The 19,898-nt window shown below is 51.2% G+C and overlaps 2 protein-coding genes across 3 annotated transcripts; both read right to left on the bottom strand.

Annotated features, from left to right (window-relative positions):
* Positions 1-961: 961 nt before the first annotated feature.
* Positions 962-5,144, bottom strand: LOC109456294 (putative testis-specific Y-encoded-like protein 3). The gene is given in 3 exon segments (XM_019748533.2): positions 962-3,513; positions 3,516-3,707; positions 3,710-5,144. Coding segments are annotated over 3 exon segments (1,053 nt in total). The 5' UTR covers positions 4,329-5,144; the 3' UTR covers positions 962-3,271.
* Positions 5,145-6,520: 1,376 nt separating this feature from the next.
* On the bottom strand, positions 6,521-19,892 carry PLAGL2 (PLAG1 like zinc finger 2). 2 transcript variants are annotated; one of them, XM_019748518.2, is made up of 3 exons: positions 19,745-19,892; positions 14,044-14,417; positions 6,521-11,610 (listed from the first exon to the last, which is right to left on the bottom strand). In XM_019748518.2, exons 2-3 carry the CDS (start codon positions 14,301-14,303, stop codon positions 10,380-10,382), a joined length of 1,491 nt encoding a protein of 496 aa, XP_019604077.1. In that variant the 5' UTR covers positions 14,304-14,417; positions 19,745-19,892; the 3' UTR covers positions 6,521-10,379. The 2 variants fall into 2 exon arrangements, with proteins under 2 accessions (XP_019604077.1, XP_019604078.1); XM_019748519.2 differs by lacking the exon at positions 14,044-14,417 and having other exon boundaries at positions 19,745-19,873.
* Positions 19,893-19,898: the final 6 nt, after the last annotated feature.

The following is a 19,898-nucleotide window of genomic DNA, read 5'->3' as shown; positions in this document are numbered from 1 at the left end:
CAATCATGGAGGGCTTCCTGGCAGAGCTGCAGCCTGGACAGATCAGATAAGATTCAAATTGAAGATACTAGAGAGCTGGAATGGCAAACATTCCCCTCCCCTTGTCTCCAGCTGCTCTGTGAGTTCTCCCACCCCTGAAACACATCTGATCCCCCTCCCCACCATCCAGGGGATAGTTCCTATTTCCAGAAAATGGCCTTAACCTACCCACCCCCCAGCCTTGCCTCCCAAGCAGCCACATCCAGGGTACATGCCCTGAACACATCAGCATTTTCTATCCCAGTGCCTCTGGTCAGGAATTTCTTTCCACTGCCCCTTTCTAAACTGCCTGTTCCTCAAAGCTCCAGGGTCCAGACTTCAGAGAAGTCTCCACCCTCTGACATCACACACAGTAGGGATGAGCTGTATGCCAAGCTGGACTTGGTTGGGTTCTGTCTCTTTGGCATGACTGTTACGTGCCAGTTAGGCCTCTTGTTCTGGTGTAGTTATTAGTAGTGCCCCTTTCACTCCCAGATGTGTTCCAGCTGGATGACAAAGTATGTGGTCACCCTTCAATGCCCCCACCCTTATTCGTTCACATAGGTCATTGTTGAGGTGCCCGTGGGGCCAAACAGCAGACGGGAGGGGAGAAGAGATGGGCAGGGGGACAGGATGACTTCAGATAAGCTGGGCAGGGAAAGCCTCTAAAGAGGCCTGAAAGAATTGAGGGAACCAGCGATGAGAATATCTGCGAGAAGAAAGTTCCAGAGACAGAAAAGCAAGTGCAAAAACCCTGAGGTTGGGACGTGCGTAGTGTATTAAGGAGCAGCAGAGAGGTGAGTGTTGGGGGAGTGTAGAGATCAATGGCAGATGTCAGCAGAGACCAGAAAAGGCTGGTTTTGTCAGCCACGATGAGGAATTAGGATTTTTTTTTTTCTGCCAGTGGAGAGTGTGGGATGGGGGACTAACATGACCTGGGTTATTTTTCCCCCGGACTGAACGGTTTTTATTTTTTCATCATGCAAGTAGAAGACAAAAGTACCATCAATCCTATTCTGATCGGACAAAGCCAGCTCATGAATATGTCACTGTTTAGAAGCAGAGATGTCATTTACAGTGATGTTGACTACGACCGGGGCCACTGGAGCACAGAATCAAGATCATTCGGGTGTTAGAGTTCATTTTGGAGGTTATCCTCACCGAACATGGTAACAATTTCCATTCTTAAGTCCTACAATACTACCGTACTCAAGCTACTAAGTACAGGGTGATATTAACAGGCCACAGCAACTTGATAACAATCATGAATAGCCACATAGTTTCCAAATGGCATTGAAAAATTACAACGACTGTTGTAAATGTTCTCAAGGAAAAGCAGCAAGCAGGCCTGGACAACTCCATTTCCCCAGTAGGTAGAAATGGAGAAGAGGATGCAGAGTCTTAGTTAAAAGCAGGGAAATTAAAAACATAGCATTAACTTGCTACCAACACAGGGTCATACCTGGACGGAGAAATCCTCTGAAGTTGCAGTATTACTAGTTCTCCTAATTTAAAAACCACCTGGTGCATCAGAAGAGTTAGGAACAATCCGGGGGCTCTCTTCTCTCCAACCCACAAGCTCAGGCATCCCTGGACCTTTCCAGTCGGCTCTGGCTTCTGTTGCATTCCCCTACCTGACAGCAGCAGCCCTGTGTCCGCCCAGCCCCACCATTATTGTGTGTCAAAGCCTCCCCAGGTCCGGGGGAACAGAAATGAGAAGGACTTCCATGGGAAGGGGCCTGGGTATGGTCATCCCCCAAATGAGATGGAGACAGCCCCAAAAGCCTGGGAAGGGGAACTTGGGGTGGGGAACAGCTAAGTTCTTGTACCTACAGAATCCCACGACAGGGTTTGGACCTGGTGAAAACAACCTGGTGCATCAGAAAGAAGTCGAGTTAAAGTTAGTCTGAAAGAACACAGCATAAAATAATGAACTATCCCTACCCCTGGGGGCCCAGACCTCCTGGTCTCTGTTCAGCAGCCCTGAGCTGTCCCCCTTTGAAGATTCTGGGCCTTACTGAAGGGGGCAGGACCTGGGAGCCCAGGGCACAAAGACAGCAGCGGCACTCTATGAGCCAAGCCTCCCTCTCTGGAGACAAAGAGGCAAATTCAGCAAGAAAACCCGTCCCTTCAGCTATTTATATATTTCAAAACAAAACAAAACAAAAACCTTGCTTCTTCAGTTGTTTGTTTCTGAGCTGTCACTTTAAAGAAAATAAAAAGATGTGTGCTCTGGGCAGGTGAATAGAAAGGCCCCATGAGCAGAAACACCCCCTCCCCAACACCCCCAACCCGGCAGCCTAAAAACAAGTGGAGACGGGAGAGCTGGATTCCGTGGGAGTTCATTGACAGGCTCAGAAAGGTAGGTTTCGGGAAGGGACCCCATCATTGCCCCTGCCTTGAGCACATGCCCAGATATGCCAGTGCAGCCGAGTTACTGGGGGTTTGGGGCCCTCTTATGCATTGGCAGGTGGCCCACCTGGGTCCACAGGCACTTCCTGGGAGCATTCAACAGGGTTGGTGGCAGCCTGGGCAAAGCTCATGAGAACGGTGATGGCTAGACATTGGTGGGGTAGCACACAGACCTTCAGAAGCAGAGAGCAGGCTGCAAGGTGGACCAACGTGCGTAAGAGCAATCTGATCACAAAGAAGGCATTGCCCCTGCTTCGTGCCCTTCACCTGACCCATGCCCGGCAGCTGCCTGCTGGCTCTGTGCCCATTCTGCCAGATGCCCAGCAGTCCAGCAGCCTGCGGTGATCCCGAAGCTCGGAGGCCCTGGGGTTGACAGCCAGCACAATGTAGCCACTTCATCGTGGGTGATGAGACTCAGCTTGCCGCAGCCAGTGGCGGGGCCAGTAGAACTGTGAAGCCCAGCATGTTGTGGCCGTAAAGCAGTAGGCCTCGAGGCGGCACTGGTCCTCCCAGGGATGACTTGCACGTGCCCATCCCAAAAATGGCTGGGAAGGCCATGATCAAAGATAGGCCATGAAGAAGATGGCAGTACATGTCCATGGCATTGGGTGCTTGGGTAGACAAGGTAGCATGTGACAGTCCCGTGATGCAGGAAGGCCACATGGAAACACAAAAACTAGGCCACGAAGGCCACCATCTTGGACCCGAGTCTACTGAACGTACAGAAGGGCCAGAGTACACGGAGGAGAAAGCAGACAGCAGAGTGCCATTGTTGGCCTAAGCACAGGTCCACAGGAGATAGAAGGGAGGCCGGTGTAGCGGCCAGGTCCCAGGGCAGGGCTTAGCCAGACTGGAACCCGTAGGGCCTAGGGGAGGCCTCTAGAGGCCACCCTGCTAAACCTCGCCTGGCTCTGTGGGGCCTATCCCCCAGCAGATAATACTGCAGGGGGTTGGGCCACAGGTCCTCTTTAATCATCTGGGCCACACTGTCTGCCTCTGGGAGGCTGTGCTGTGAGAACCAGCTGAAGAAGCTGCGGACGGTGTCCCGGTTCCTGTGTACCAGCGCAGGGGGCTCCTGGCCCGGTGCCATCGGATGCGAGTTGCAATTGACACCACCTGGCTTGAGGATCTGCATTCATACTCCTTCACGATCACCTTGTTCCGGAAGTAGGGGTTGCTCCAAAAGCGGAACTTGAACTTGCAGCCTGTCCTGGCATACCTGAGCTCCCTCACCTCCACATTCAACAGGTAGCAGAGCATGTCTTCATCTCGCGGCTGATCATAGCTGACAACTGCGGGTGGTTCAGGAAGGCAGTGACCCAGAAGACAGGAATATTCTGGATGATGAAGCTCCTACGGGCTAGGTGTAACCGGCACATGCGCCCAAACCTGCGCTCCAGCTGCAGGTAAGTCCTGTCCCCCTGGGCACTCACGGCCTCCAGCTCCCACTGGATGGCCTCCAGTGGGTCCACAACTGGGGCATCAAGGTTTAGGGACCCTGCGATCTCCTGCGCCTCCACTCCCACCTCCATCTCCTCCACCTGCTGCTTTTGCACCTCCCTCTCCACCTCCTCCATGAAGATGGCGCCCTCATTCGTCACTTCCTCGGTCTTCCCACCGGCTCCAGCCTGAGCCCTACCCCGCTCTGCGCCACAGGTTTCTGGGGCCTTGGCCCCGACAAGGCCGTTTTCCGGGCTACGATCAATCGCCGCAGAGGCTGCTTCCTGGACCCCAGGGGCAGCCAGGACGGTTCCGGGGTTGGCTGCCGGGTCGGGGTGTCCGCATCCCCTGGCTTCTCGGGCCCCAGTCGCGGGGGCCAGGCGCGGGCCCCCTTCTTGTGCCCGGCCGGGCGGCAGGCGCGCGGCGGTTTCCAGGCCCTCTACACCCTGGTCCGCCATCACCTGCGGAAGCCTCTGGCCGGGAGGGGCTCGGGGCGCGCGGGCGACACCGCGGGTTCCACGAGAGGGGCGGCTGGGTGGCTGCAGGCTAGCGGGGGCTGCGGCAGGACCGCGGATGGGAGCCCGGGAGGCGCGGTCTCCTCCTCCAGGTCGCGCTCCGCCTCTCGTGCCCCCTCCTTCCGGATGTGATTCGCTAGGGTCTCTGGGCTGCAGGGAGCGAGGGGCCTGTAGGCCTGGCGAAGGGGCAAGGGACCACCCTGTGGGAATGCGACCACGGGCTCCAGAGAGAACTGGCCCCAGATTGGTAGAGCTCTGGCCGTGGAGGTGCAGGGAAGCAGCTCGGAGCAGGCACCAGGGATCAGGCCCAACCACCAGTCACGGACAAATAGAACCTTCCATCACTGCCACCACGCCCGGCAATTATTTCTCGCATCTGCGGTGAGCAGGTGGGAGTCGCCCAACGCCCACACTCATCTGCCCTTTGGGGCAGCTGTAGGACACTTGCAGCATTGTACTGAACATATTACTCAGGAACAGGCGGAGGACTCAAGAGGTATCCCTTGCAAAGACAGGCCAGACTCAAACTGGGAGCCAGAGTTGGTCATTGCACGGCTAACGGAGGTGCTCATAATATTTATGTGGAGAAAGTTAAGAACAAGGTCAGAGTAGAAGGATCGGGGGCAAAGGAGGGTCTCAGATGCTGCCAACCAGGGAGCAAGTGGGGGTCTGCCTGGTTTCCCCCACACCAGCTGGGTCCTCGGGCTGGTAGGCTGAAAGGTGGACACTTTGTCCTAGGCGCAGGGGCTGCCCGTGGCTCTGTATCAGATATTTTACAAATGGGAACTCTAGTCTGAAGTGCAGGGTCTGTACTTGGAGAGAATAAGAGCCTGGATGGACCAGCCCCTGCAGCCCTGAGCCTACAAATGCACCTGTGCTCTTGTGGTCTTGGCTTCCCAACTTGTGGCCTATGGTCAATACACCTAATAATGCCTACTCTGCCTGAAAGTCCTTGCACCTCCTCCACAAAGCCTTTAGCTTCCTCGGGCCCAGTGGATAAGAGTTCTGAGCCCCCAGACCCATCCTGGGGCATGCACCCCCTAGAGGGCAAGGTGGGTTCCCTTGGGGCCCTAGCCAGTAATCTGACACAATGGGGTGGACTGTGACTGTCAAGTAAATGGAAGGCCAAAGAGATGAAGGACCAGCCCATTGCTTTTGTATACAAAACACTCGTTACACACATTAACACTTGTTAATGCCCTGCAGACTCAGGCTGGACCCCAGAATGACTCGCACAGCTTGGCTATGGACACTGGCTCCAGACCACAGAAAAGCACGTTCAGTCTGAGCCCTGGATGGGAGGGTTTCAGCACGAGGGAGGGGGTCCAGGATAGTGATGACGACCTTTGTCAGACTGGCCAAGCAACCTCAGGCGAAGCCATGTCAGCCTCTCAACAGTTTGTCTGAACCCAATGGGTAGGCACAAACGTGGACAAGGTCACTTACTAGCTCTGCACCTTGGGCAGTGGATGACATTTCTCTTGGACAACCAGCATCCCTTACTCTTGCTACTAGTACCCATTTCCTTTGAGAAACCACTTCTCCCGTCCCAGCCTTGTGCCCACTGGCTTTATAGACTGGTTTAGGATGGCACAGAACCCCAAGGCCAATGAGACGGGGATTTCTGCGAATAAAAGGATTCCTCTCCTGAGAGCCTGGGAAGGTTCCCTTTCTTTTCCTGGTCAGCACTGTGTGAGAATGACAGGCCTGGAATCATGGCAGTATTCTCCTCCTAAACAAAGGGACGAGCCACTTTGTAGGGCTCAAGAACGAAGTCACAACTGCACAAGACAGGGCAGAGAAAACTAGGGATGCTAAGACCAGCCCTGCTGGATTTGCTGGATCAATCCTAACCGAGGCTCTCCAGCTGGCACGTTCAGTTACATGAAATTGCATGAAGCCAGTTTGATTTTTCTGACCCCTAGATCCAAGATTATCAAGTGGTGGTATGATGCCACTTACCTCAAAGGCATCCTATGAAAACCTTTCATTTCAAAGTGCAGTTTGTAGGTGCCAGTTTGTAGGTTACTGTTTGCCCCAGACTCACCATCCCCTCGGATGCTAACAATGCCTCTTCCCCAGGCTCTCTCTCCCCAACCCTCTCCCCAATCAGACAGGTTCACAACTTCCAAACACATCATTCAGAAGTTTTTAATAAACAACTTCATTATAAAAACCTTTTTTTGAAAATGTAATTCTGTAGAACATTGAAAAATCTACTTTAACAAAGATCCGCCCTGTGCATTTCCTAATGGCACTTATATTTTACAATTAAAAACCTTGTTTTATATAAAGCCAAAAATACTCCAAGAGGTTATTCACTGTGTTTACAAAGTGCTAGAAGATTTTTGTCTTGTATTTTTCTCATTAAATAATCTGGCGTTACGAAAGAGTGGCTCCGAAACCTTGACCACTGGGAGGGAGGGCCAGCGTGTGAGAAGTGGCTTCAGGAGTCCTAGTGCCTCGTGTTCAGAGGTGGAGAGGTACGGATGGGGAGAATCAGCTTACGTCCGAAGAATCATACCGGAGTACTTCTTCATACCCCCTCCACACAGGCACTAGATTATCATGGTGACTCCTCCTGTCGGAACCACAACACTCCGTTCCCTTGCCACAGACCCTACTCTCCAGTGGTGAAGGTCACAGCCAATTCCTTCCACAGCAGGTTCAGAGCTCCAGGAGAGGCCAGGGTGGGGTCCCAGAGGAATCTGGACTTTCCTGGCCAACACCTGCCTAAGGCAAAGTTTATTACATAAATATCCTTGTTAAAAAGCAAAATATTGATCCTGTACAATATAAACTGTTAAAAAAAAAAATCGTGCTTACAAATAGCTCCTAGATAAAGGGGGGGGGGGTTGGGGGAGGGGTGGAGAAAACAGCTATCAAAAAGAAGGGTGGGGAGGATTTAAAGGACTACTAGGGGAAAGTTTAGGGCAGTGGGAGAATTTCAACTTAGGACAGTATCTACGAGCAAAAAAGTAATCACACCTGCTTCCCGGATTTCCATTAACAAAATGCAATTTTTAAAAGGTTGGGGGAAAGAACTCATTGGTGCTCCTTTCCCTACCTCTCACCTCTGTAAGATGTGCACAGATCCTTTGCACTGACAGCTGGGCATGTCATCCCCTGGCCCCCAGGACTGTACTTCACGCTGACCAGCTACTGTGCAGGGTGGGAGGGGCCTGTCCCCTGTTCAGAGCAGCTCGCTGCTGACAGAAGTTGGAGGAGGTGGTGGGGAAAGGGGACGTGACCCTTTTCCTGGTCCCTGTTTGGTCTCTGCCACATGCTATGGCTCCTGTCCTGGGCGGATGCCCCTCAGGATCTCCTGGCTTCAGTAAGGGTACTGAAGTGGGTTTGGTACTGAGTGTAGGATAAAGCTATTCTTATCCTTTGAACAACCAGACCAATGAGGATTTTTTTTTTTTTTTTTAATTATGAGAAGGGAGATTTAAGAAACAGCTGGGTGGCTATGGCCCCCCACCCAAAACAAAAACAAAAACAAAAGATGAAGGCAGATGTTCCTCTGCACCAGCAAAGTTCACAGTGATAGGGAAATTCCTCGTGGCTGGTGGGGTCACTGAAGGAAGAGGAAAGGAGGGACAGGATGGAAGAGGAGGAGAGGGGGGCAAGGCCCCAGTTACACATTTTACATATTTGCTTTACCTGTCCTATGAGTTTCTCAGCATCACTAATGGGGAGAGGATTCAAGGAACAGAGAAGAGCAGGTAGAGGGGTCTCCTCTAACAGCCTGAGACTATTCTGTGGCCAGAGGCCTGTGTGTGGGCAGAGAGGTGGTGAAAGGTTGCTGGGTCTAGTGACGAAGACCAGAGACAAGGAGAACGGCAGCACCGAGTCCTGCTTGGATCCTCACATACCGTTCCCTGTGACACGAGGCCCAGTGACATGCACAGCATGCAGGAGGTGGCCATGTACCAAGGTGGACGCTTTTAAAAATAAACCTTAATCAGTCCCTGGGACTCACAGAAACTAATTTTTAGAAGCAAATCACCTAGTCTGATTCTAACCTTGCCAGACATTTTTATATCTGGTTTTGATTTTCTTTTCTTTTTTTAAGGTATTCCGAGCTACCCTGACTAAATCAAAACATGCTTAATCACTCCGCATTGCTTCCAATCAGGGGTAGGGAGCTACATTTTAAGGCTTTCACCCCGAACAGTACTGGCCTGGGCTGAAGCAGAAGCCTGGGTCTTGAACCTGCTCAGTTCATGACGACAGACCAAGGTGATTTCTAGACAGAAAGGGGAGAGGGAGGACGGGGAGGGCGCTGAGGCAGTTCCTTGGTAGGTTATCCTGAAACCCTAGTGGAGAAGCCAGCACGAGGCACCTGCTGAGAGAAGTGCCCAGAAATTGCTGGCTGCAACTGTAGGAGTTAACAGTAAAGAGGTAGAAGTGTGTTTCTGAATCAGAGTGGAGGTGTCTCAAGAGGGTCCCACAGTGGTGGTTCCCAAGCTCCCTCCCTTCCATGAGTGGAAAGAGTGCCCATGCATAACTGAGATGAAGCTGGGATGGGGTTCGGCTGGGCAAGGGCTATGCTGTCTGTGGCAGAGAGCCCCACAAGTCAGAAGAGAAGAAAGCTTGCTAAGTACTGAGGGGGCCACAAGAGGAAGGTGCCAGTTCTCTGATGGGAGAGCAGAGAAGCCTATGCACAGTGGACTTAAGTCCAAGGGAACTGCAAAGTGGAGGAGATACGAGGGACACTGTGGGTTAAGAAAAAAGTTTGGTGTGGGAGGCAATGATGCACCCATAGTGTAGGACTCAACTATCTGCCCAGTCCTAACTTTCTGATAACTCTTCTTCCAATCATTCCACAAATTCCTGGAAAAGGGAACGGCAGGAGACAAATGAGGGGTTCATACTTCTTCTTTGCCATTCACACCAGCCTCGAACCCAAGTCCCTCCTTCTAAGATTAATAATAACAGCTCATGATGTTTAGGGCGGGGGTTAGGGAATGGGGAGATGATGAAGTGGGCATGCCTTTCGTTTCTTCCCCTCTCCAGTTCAAAAGGAAGATGAGGGGGTCATGATGTGTACTTGGAGACAAAAAGAGTTGCAGACCTGTGAGAAAACTGCTCCAATCGTCTTGCCTGTCGCCTGCGGACACTGCTGAGGAAGGCAGGAACAGACACAGTCATGGAAGATGGCAGAGACTGAAGCAGTCCAAAGTCAGTTTATTTCCCCACAGGGGAAAAATGTGACCTCAAGTGAAGAGAAGTCAGCAAGACCTGACTCCGCCTTGTAAACAGGGCTCCAGTTAACACCAGGTACCAAATGGGTCTGGCTGGTGCCAACTGGAATGGACTGATGGGAATGAATTCACGGTGTGTAAACAATGCTCACTGCGATCATTCTAAGGCTGACAGCTCGGCAAGGGAGGTGAAACGGTGTGTCTGAGGCGACTGTAAACGGGACCGTGGACAACACTGACTGACAATGGAGGTGCTGGTGCAGGAGGGGGGCGGGGTGGGGAAGAAGAGAGGCCCACTCTCCTTCCTGCCCAGTAGTTGGAAGCAGGTGATGGAGCCAGGTGACCCTCTGCAGCAGGGCCTGACCGACTGCTCTGGGCTCTGCAGGTGGGGACAAGAAGGTGGGCTTCTTGAGCTATTTCTCTCGAGGTCATCCAAAATGAAACCCTCGGTGTCTCCAACAGGTCTCCCCTTCTCCGAAGAGGAAGAGGTTCGGACACTTTGGAGAAGGAGAGGGCTAAGTGTGGCTCCCGATTCAGATAAAAAAAAAGTAAAAATACCTGAAGTCCTATAGTATGCGGCCTTTTCAGGGAGTTGGGGCTCAAGGCTCCTCCTGGAACTGATACTGGAGCCTGAGACCCCAAACCAAGTGCTCCATACAGATACTGGAATTTTTTCTGTTTGAACCCAGCTCTGAAAGCTCAGCTGCCTTCACGGGGGATGCAGACCAGATGGGTAGTGAGGCTCTCTGACAGAGTCCAAGCCTGAGCTGAGGGGCCTCCTTGGGGGCTACTGGAATGCCTGGTGGAAACGAGGCAGAGTGGTGGTGCTCAGGCCAGAAGTGAAGACAGGAGGCAAGGAGTGCAGAGGCCCAAAGTTCAGCGGTCCCCCAGCTCCTGGGGAATCTTGCGGCTGAGCTTGCAATGTGGTGAGCAGGGGCTGTGCCTCAGCCTGAGAGTAGCCCATGACCAGGCCTCCTGTGGTCCCGGGTGGGTTACACGAGGGCAGGTTGAGTGGAAGAAAGCCCAGTAAGTGGGAAAAGTCCACATTAGCAGCGCAGAGGGCCTCAGAGAGGTTGGCGGGGCTCTTGGTGAGCAGTGCTTCATCTAGGAGGGCCGCAGCTGCCGCCGGCTGAGGTGAGGCGGGCTGGGGTTCAGCGGATGAGAGAGAGAGGCTTCCAGGAAGCTCCGCCAGAAAACTATCCACCTCCACTTTGGGCAATTTGTCGGGCAAGTATGAGGTAGATCCAAGCTGGTATTTAGGAGGAAGTTGAGCTGGAGAAGAGATGGGTGAGGATTCCAGAGGGTAGCTCATACCCATGGGCAGCGTGTTGTGTACCAGGGAGTGTGGCACGCCTGCACTAGGCATGGAAGGGATGTGGGCGCCGTACATGCCCATGGGTAGCATGCTAGGGAAGGCCTTGGCCCCCATCATGTCCCGAGAGGCCATACATAGCACAGGGCTCAGCTCTTCCTTCACGCTGACTGTGGAGCTGCAGCTGAGTAGGCCTAACATGTCCACTGGCTCTGTCTTGATCTTGAGCAACTCCTGAGAGTGGCTCTTCTTGACATGCCGAGTCAGGTGGTCCTTGCGGCCAAACCGCTGGGCACAGTACTGGCACAGGAAGTCCTTCCGGCCTGTGTGCACCACCAGATGCCGCCGCACATCCTTGCGAGTATAAAACCGCCGGTCACAGTGGTCGCAGGGGTGCTTCTTCTCCTTGGCACCGCCCGCTACCCGGCGGGAGTGGGCCTTCAGGTGCTCCAGCAGGGCTTGGGTACTCTCAAAGGTCTGCAGGCACACCTTGCAGCTGAGGTCACCGCTGCTGGCCGCATGCATGGCTAGATGGCGCCGGTAGCCCAACTTCGTATTGTAATTCTTACCGCACTCGGAACAGTGGAGGGCCTCTTTGTTGGGGTCGTGGGTCTGCAGGTGGTTCCGGAGATGGTCCTTGCGGTGAAACATCTTATCACAGTACATGCACTGGTGGGGTTTTTGGGCTGAGTGGGTGGCCATGTGCCTGGGGAGGGATGAAGGAGAGAAGAAAAGAGCGGTCACAAGGGCTGGCCAGACAACCAAGGTGTCCATTAACAGGGAACTGGATATAAAAATTATGATAGCGCCATGCAATGGACTGGAGTGGAAGACCACGCCAACTATATTCTATAGATATCCTCGCCGACCTCCAGGCTCACGTATGCACTGCTATTCTTTGCAGCATTGTAAAAAGTAGCAAATCAGGAACAAGCGAAATGTCTATCAATAGGGAACTGGTTAAATTATGATAAGTCCCAAAAATGACTCAGCTTTTTAAAAAATAAGGCCGCTTTCTATGTACCCACAGGGAACAAGCTCCTATGATACAGTAAGTGGGAAAAAGCAGTGAGACAGAATAGTGCATACAGAATAGTACTATGTATGTATGTAGAAAAGTTTGTTTGCATGTACTTACAATATTTCTGGAAGGATATATAAGAAACTAATAATATTGGTTGCCTATAAGGAGAAGAAATATATAGTATGTAGGTATGAAGGAGCATTTTCACTGTATACCTTTTGAATTTTGAATTATGTGAATGTTATTTCCCTTTTGAGAAATCATATTTAAAAAATTTTAAATGACACAATAAAGGGAAAATGAAGTGTATCTAAACTTCCTGATCTGGAACAATCTCCTAAGATACAGGGGGCTGAGTCAAAAAAGGAAGTTTTCAGCATAGTGTGTAATACAATCCCTTGTGAAAATAAAAAGGGAAGAGAATACATGTTTGAATGTCTCAGAAAGGACACACAAGAAACTGACCCCTTGGTTGCCTTTGGGGAGGAGAATAGTGGCTTTGGGTGTTAGGACAATTCATTTTTCACTGCATGCCCACTGTACTATTTAAATTGTTTGCCATGTAAACCAGCAACATTTAAAACATATTTTCATGGCATGGCACCTCAGTATCCCTTGGTTTACCTGCTCCCATTTGGCTGGAAAGCAGCTCAGAATCCAGGAATTACAGTTGAGAGCTCCCTTCATACATTCAGAATCACTGGCCAGGCCATGTGAGCTGTGTCATTAACCTTGCTCTCCATAACACGCTGAAGCACAGGGCAGCCCCACCCCCATCAGTAAGTGGCAGAAGTTGAACTGAAATACCGACCTTCTTGAGAACTGCATTCACCGAGGCATGCCACCACTGTCCCCATTACCCTCATGCTCCATGACTGCTCGCGCCTGAGGGTTACTAATGACCTCCTATGACATAACTGACGTGATACTATAAGAGAGGGAGGCGCCGAGTGAGCCACAGTCCACTACCCTCAGTTTGCAGGTGAGAAAACTGAAGCCCAGAGGCTTAATAATTTACCTAAGATCATACGGTGACTACGGATGGAGACAGGGCTCCTGCCTCCTGGACTAGGACCTTCCTTGAAGCCTCCCACTGACAGCCAGCCTGTCGCTAAGATAGTGTATGAGGACAGCCCCAACTGGAGCCCACCTAAGCCTCCGCAGCACACAGAGTCAAAGCATTCCTGAGGACCACAGAACTGTTGTGAGGGCAATCCTGCTCACATGCTACCCTGTTACCTGTTTTAGTTCCTTCCTGTCAACTGTTTTCCACACAAGGAACTGAGGCTTTCTGTGGTTATCTTGTTTGTGTCTCCTTGTTTGCTGTCTGTCCACACTATTAAGATAGGAAACTCAAGGAGAGCCAGCACCCCCATCTATTTGTGCCTGGCATGCAGCAGGAACTCAATAAATCAGAGTTTGACAGATGAACGGATGAAAGACTAGGCATCAGGCAGTCTCTCTTATTCCTCTGACGGAAAGGCAAGGAAAAAATCAAAATTGCTTCCAAGCAAGACCCCTCCCTTCAAAGCTGCTCTGCCATATCTGCTTTACACCATTTTACATTCCATTTCACTTTCGCAGGGATTCTTGGGCTTACAAGTTTCAGGAAAGCCACTGACCCCAAGCACACCAGGGACTCTACAGACACGGAAGCAATCATCTTGAGTGGGAGGCAGTTCAGCAGAACAGGCGCTCACGGTAGGATCGAAGAAGCTATGTGACCTTGGGTAAGTTACTTCCCCACTCTAAGCCTCCACTTTAAAATTTACAGATTAGACCACAGGGTCACCTTTTTCTTCTAAAGTTCTAAGACAAATTCTTAATTTCTGGCTAAAATTCTCACTCTTATCTGACAAGGGTGGGGAAAGTAGTATTGAAAAAAATGCTCAATCTAATTTGTTCATGGCTGTCTGATACTGTATCCATCATATTCTAGTGTTTGAATAAAAAAACACCACCATTATTTTTTAGTGAATGACCTCAAATGGTTGGCATTCTGGGCACACTTAGGGCACAAATTAACCTCTACTCTCCCCCCACACTCAGTGGAGTCTCTCTGGCTTTGTCCTCTGGGAACCTCAGGGCAGGAAGACGTATAGGAGTGTCACCTACCTATACAGCTTGTACTTGGAAGCAAAAGCCTTGCCACAGTGCAGCTGAGGGCAGCTATATGGTCTCTGCTCTGGATGGGGGAGGCTGTGAGGCCTCAGCTTCTCCCCATTTGAGAAGGGTGTCCCCGAGATTTCACATTGGCACTTCACTTGACTCTCCGCCTCCCGGCCCCGAGGCCTGGGAACTAGTTTCCAGCCCACTTCCTCCTCCTGCTTTGCATCTTGAATCCAGGGGGGGACGCTGGTGAAAAATGTGGTCATGGCAAAGCTAATGGCGAAGGGCCATGTTATTCAGAAAGCCTCCCCATCGGCTCCACACGGGCTCTCTGCTCTGTCACAGCCTCCAACGCAGCCTTCAGAAAACAATCTCTTCACCTGAAACATCAGAACACCTGGTGTTAGGGAGCCCAAAACCATGAAAACATGGGCTCTAGAGGCAGCGAGATCCCCGTTCCAATCCAGCCCTTCCACTTAAAAGCCATGAGACTTTTAGCCAATTACTTACTTCCCTGAACTGTTTCTTCATTTACAAAATAGGCATAATAATCTCTTATATCATAAGAATGTTTTGAGGATTAAATGAGATAATGAATATAAAGCATTCAGCAGAAGGCTGGGCACCTAGTAAGTGTTTCGGGGTAACCACTATTACTAGTACCACCTGGGCTAACAGGAAACAAGATAATCTGAGGAAGTAAAAGCCCTAAACTCCAAACTTTCTCTTCTAACTTCTCTTTTACATCCTTTCCACTAAACTTACAGATAGCAGCTCCTCCGCCTCCTCTTTACCACTACTTTCCACAAGACTCCTCCTCATGGAAGTGCTAAGGAGCAATAAAATGTCCAAAAGGCAACAGAGAAGGAGAAGCCTTTACTTAGGAAATTTACACCCTGGAAAGTCAGCCCCTGTGCCAGATGTGTTTCTTAGCAGTACATCTACATCAAGAGGTTCTGTCTGAGGAGGCGATACACATATAGCACAGCCAGCATTTCCCCTAACCCCGTACTGGTCCCATCCTGCCCTCCACCACTTCTCTGGGACTCATGGTCTTCGGCACAGACCACGCTTCTTTAGCAAAACCTGTCCAATACCCCAAGGGGCTGAGTGGTCCTTCCTACAGATCTCATGGGCACATGCATTTCTCCATTACGAACAGGTAACACACTTGCATTAGAACTTAGTCTCCTCAACCAAACTCTTATTTTTTGAGGGCCCAGAGCATATCCCTTTCATCACCTAGCATCTACAGAACCACCCTCAACTTTCTTTTAGATGAGTAAATTAGTCATTGAAAGCAAGTTGATTCTCCCGAGCTTAACGTATGCTCAGGAAGTTCTGGTTTAAACTGGGTTTACAGCCCTTCAAAGTGTGGAGCCATTATCTTGAAGTCTGATCCTTTCTCTTGTTGAGTAGAGGGGGGAGGTGGGGGGGTTGCAGCAACGTGACACAACCTCTTTCCTGACATCATCTCAGAGGAAGGAAGAGAGGATGGGAGTTTTGGTCCTGACTCTCAAAAGGGGGGGGACGACAGACATTCACTCACGAGCCCATCACAGACGACCAACTGCACTTCAGCTTGCTGTGACACGGAGTCCCTGTGAAGAGGTCACGCCAGACTCTGGTCGTGAGACTTTCCCATGCGGAGGGAGCGAAAGGGGTGTGTGGGGATTGCCCACAAGAATCCGGGGAGGGCTCCAGCCACCCAACCTGGCTGTGGCTACAGAGCGCTTGCTCAGCTCATTAGCGCCTGCTGCTTAGTGACCGTGCAGCCAACAGACTGGCCGTGAACGAGACGATGGCATCAGCGGGTTCCTGCCCCAGAGAGCTCTGCTCATCATTAACATGAGCTGTGTCCTGTTCAGGAACCATTCCTCTTGTTGAAGAAATATTGCAATGTAATATGATAAACATTTCCCCATCACGAGTGCAGATTTGCCTAGAAAGATCTGCACAAAGGTGGCTGCATTGTGCATGAGTCACGTGCCGAGGAGGCGTAGGGAGCACTGAAAACTCGTCCCTCTTGAGCCTTCAAGTCATGGCATATTTACCTGCTTCACTAGAAACCTCAAAGGCCTTGCCGTCTCACTTTCATTATTTAAGTCCCCCACCCCTTCACAAGGGTGGAATTACCTGTTTGTAATACCAGCAATTATGCATCTTGGAATTGGGTAGACAGCGAGCATGAGTTTGAACATCTAGTTTGCAGGGAATTTCCCCTACCTTCAAAGTCAAATTCTGTTCCCCCTTGATATCTGAAATCATGCACCTTAGCCTCTGGAAAGTTGGGAAGGGCAGCCAGAGGGAAGCAAGTGGCATCACTCTGGCTGCTGTGAGAGGGGAGCCTAGCCCTGGAAATTCCACACAAACTCAGAAAGAGAACAGTACGTCCCCAGCCTCCCACACATCCACCTCATATGTTCTCCTGAACAAGCACAAACAAGACAGAGCAGTTTAGTATGCTGCTACTGAGAGAGTGAGTAATGGGCTTCTAGGAAACAGACTGGCGGTGGCTCAGAAGAGCTCACGAGGTTGTACTGATAGAACCAGAGGAAGGCAGCAGCCATGTGCTTGCCTTGATCTGCACTGAATGAGGCGATGGCTTTAAACAGAAAACAGCCAACACCCGGATCCTATTCCCCCTAAGCTTTTAAAAAAGCACAGCAGAAGTCCTTACCTAAAGTAACTGAAAGGCGGCTGAATAACCGAAGCTGCTAGTGTTACCTTAGGAACCCTTTTGGGAATCTAGGCTCTTTTCCTCTGTCCTTTGTCTGCAAACTCCTCTCATCCAGAAAGATTCCTGGGCTTCTCTCACATTATCGGGCCTATTCCTTCAGACTTCTTCCTCAGCAACTGTCAAAGAATTCTACTTCTCTTTCAAAGCTGCTCTTCTGGTCTCACATGCTAACCTTAACAACTACAGAGAAGCTGACAGAACCTGTTCCCATAAAACAAACACAATCTATCCCTCCCAGTTACCAGTATAACTTGGTAGATTTTCATCCTAAGATTCCTCTGGCGCCTGATCTGAAGAGGGGGGTAGCGTGGAAAGAACCTTGGACTTGCTATCAGAAGAGCTGCCTCTTACTGGCTGTGAAACTAAGGGCAGATTATTTTGTTTCTCTGAACCTGTTTCCTCAATTTTTAAAATAGAGATTTATTCTCCTTACCTATAAGAGTCTCATGAAGGATTGAGACAACACTCTTGAAAGCATCTGACAAAATGTGTGAATCCATGCAGTGCTGTCGCTGAGGTCTACATTGTGTCTCCTTTCTACACGGGGCCCGAGTAGTACTTCATTTTTTCCCTCCTTTTAATGTTGCTGCTCAGACCTCAGAGTGAGTTTCCTTCCCTTCCCAGCATCTCCTCAAAATGCAGCCTTCCCCTTTTCCCCTCGCAATGAACCCTCTGCACACCCCCTCTACCCAGTCCCCTTCACTTTACCTTCCTCCGGCACCATATCCTGGGCCAGAGGTCTTTCTTAGGAATCACTATGAAGGCTCTGTACCCCAAATACAAACGCTTGCTGAAAACTCTGTATGGCTGACCCTCTTTGGAAGCTGCAAGGGGACAAACTGCTCCCTAGTCTGCCTGTCCTCTGTTGTGAGCCATGCTGCCTGCTGCCCTCTGATGAAACTATAGTTTTTATGGTGTTACATCATCTCTATAGAAACTGTGTTCTTTCTCCATTATTAGCCTGTTTCCTCATCTGTAAAGCTAAAAATACTTACCTCATAGGCTTGTTGTAAGGATTATTTTAGTCAGGTATGCAAGGGGCTCAGCACAGCGTTTGGCTGGCTAAGTACCCAACAAAAGGCCGCTATCAGCTTTGCCTTTGTATTGAGCTGCATGTTCCCACCTTCTACTGCCACACTTGAATTCTCCCAACCCTCCCCAAAAACTGTTGAAAAACAGCCCCCCTGCAGCAAGTAAAGGGTTAATCTCTAAGTGTTCTTAACTAGAGAGACCCACAGAGGATTAACAGCTCCACTTCAGTGACTACCCTAAAATAGCTTTTATCCCTCCTGCCTGTGAGTTACTCGGGGATCTGAAGAACTCAATTCAACACCTGCTGAGGAGGAAGCACATCCTGGAACGTTCCTTGGGGTGGATAGAATCTTCCCTTAAGCAGAACCCAAAATAGCAATTGGGAAATTATAAATAGAGTTAAAAAAAAAAAAAAAAAACCAGGTCCTGACCTGGGCACCAGAAACAAATCCAAAAGGCACACTGACTGGCTGGAAACCAGTGCGAAGGAAAGAGGGGAATGAGAATAGCTGCCTCCTTCCCTCACGTTCTCCCACACAGTCCAGAGTGGTGGGAGAATTAAATTACAGGGAGGCTGGAGAGCCTCCGTGACTTGCCTCATTCCAAGAGACATCAAACTGGATGAACAGGGGCTGAATTTATTCTCAGGCTGCTACTTCTTGTCAGTATAGATGGGCCCTCTCTGGAGTCCCTTTGAGTCGCTATTTCCTCTGATTCTCGCTGCCTCCCACTCCTGAGAAGGCCTTGAGCAAATGGCTGCAACTCACTACAGTCCCATTTTCATGAAGAGGAAACCTGATGAGACCCCCCCCCCAACCCATTAGTCTCACCTTGGGTTTGTGGTGGGGAGGGGATTAGAAACCCAAGGCCAGACAGACTCTATCACAGCCCCAAGGTGACAGGAGGAAAAACACACAAGCCAGGACACACTGGCAGGTGAAAGCACCAACTCCCAACACCAGTTGTCCCCTGATCGCCACCTTACAGGTGCCTTTCCTCCACCAAGCTGGGGCCGTAGCGTGGGGATGGGTTTGCAGGGAATAGCCTGGCTCCTCCAGCAGCTTCTAGATCATCCCACTGTGTGGTGGGAAAGGTTCAATTTCTGCGGGGGTTTGGGAGAGATAGGGGAGCTGCCAGGAAAGGGACAGAAATTCAGGGAGAAGTCTGGAAGAGGTCTCAGGGATGGGAAGGAAGGACAAGTATGGTAAGGAACCATGAACAAGCTAATTGGATCTCTAAGGGACCCCTCCCCGCAAAAAAAAAAAAAAAAAAAAGAAGAAGAAGAAGAAAAGAAAGAAAAAAGAGATTGGGGATTATAAGGGCTAGAAGTTTCCGGGGATTGAAGATAGTCACAAGCGAATTCCCCGAATTAAGAGTCTCAAACGGGCACTTGGATGGAGGATGCTTATTTGGGTTCTCCAGAACCAGGTATTCGAGGGAAGCCTCCAAAGGGGTTATGTGGTTCTGGAAGATGAAACAGAGGATAAAGAGCGCACTATTTGGAGCAGGAAAGGGGGTTATGTAGGTCTGGGTAGGCGTGTCTGAGGGGAGGGAGCAGGTGCAGCTTATCTGCGCCCCCCAGACCCGGGTCCCTAGTAAGGTCAGCAGCGCGTTATCTGAGTCTCCAGGGAGCCTGGGGGTCGCGGGTGGGGGACCCTTCGGGCTGCGTCTCCAGGTCTCGGAAAGGAAGGGGCCAGTGGGGTTTCTTCAAGTCCCCCAGACCCAGGTATCGGGTCCCGGGAGAGTTTTCGTCACCCTGGGGCCTATCAGGGCCCAGGCTGACGCAGAAGGGGGCCCCGGTCGGGGGTGTGGACGACCGCGCTGAGGGGCCCGGGAAGAGGGGCGCCACTGCTCCGGGTGCCGGTCGCGCGGGAGCAGCGAGACGGACTCCCGACCCGCTCCCCACCGTCCCAGGGGGCCCTTGCCGGCACTCACCGCGCTCCGGGCCCCGCGCTGCGGGCCGGGCCGCGCTCGGGCTCCGCCAGGCCCGCTCAGGCCCCGGTAGTGGCGGCGGTCGGGCCATTGTGCGGTGCATTGTGGGAGCCGCGCGAGCGGGCGCTCGGGTCGTGGAGGGGGCGGTGCCGCGGGC

The sequence above is a fragment of the Rhinolophus sinicus genome, linkage group LG13 (genome assembly GCF_036562045.2).
Source record: "Rhinolophus sinicus isolate RSC01 linkage group LG13, ASM3656204v1, whole genome shotgun sequence".
Taxonomy (NCBI): Eukaryota; Metazoa; Chordata; class Mammalia; order Chiroptera; family Rhinolophidae; genus Rhinolophus; species Rhinolophus sinicus.
This window is presented reverse-complemented; position numbering and strand designations above follow the sequence as displayed.

Coding starts and splice junctions, on each gene's coding strand:
- PLAGL2 (XM_019748518.2), bottom strand. CDS start 14,303: ATGACCACATTTTTCACCAGCGTCCCCCCCTGGATTCAAGATGCAAAG. Junction 11,611..14,043: donor TCCAAGTACAAGCTGTATAG/GTAGGTGACACT, acceptor ATCCCTCCCCAG/GCACATGGCCACCCACTCAG.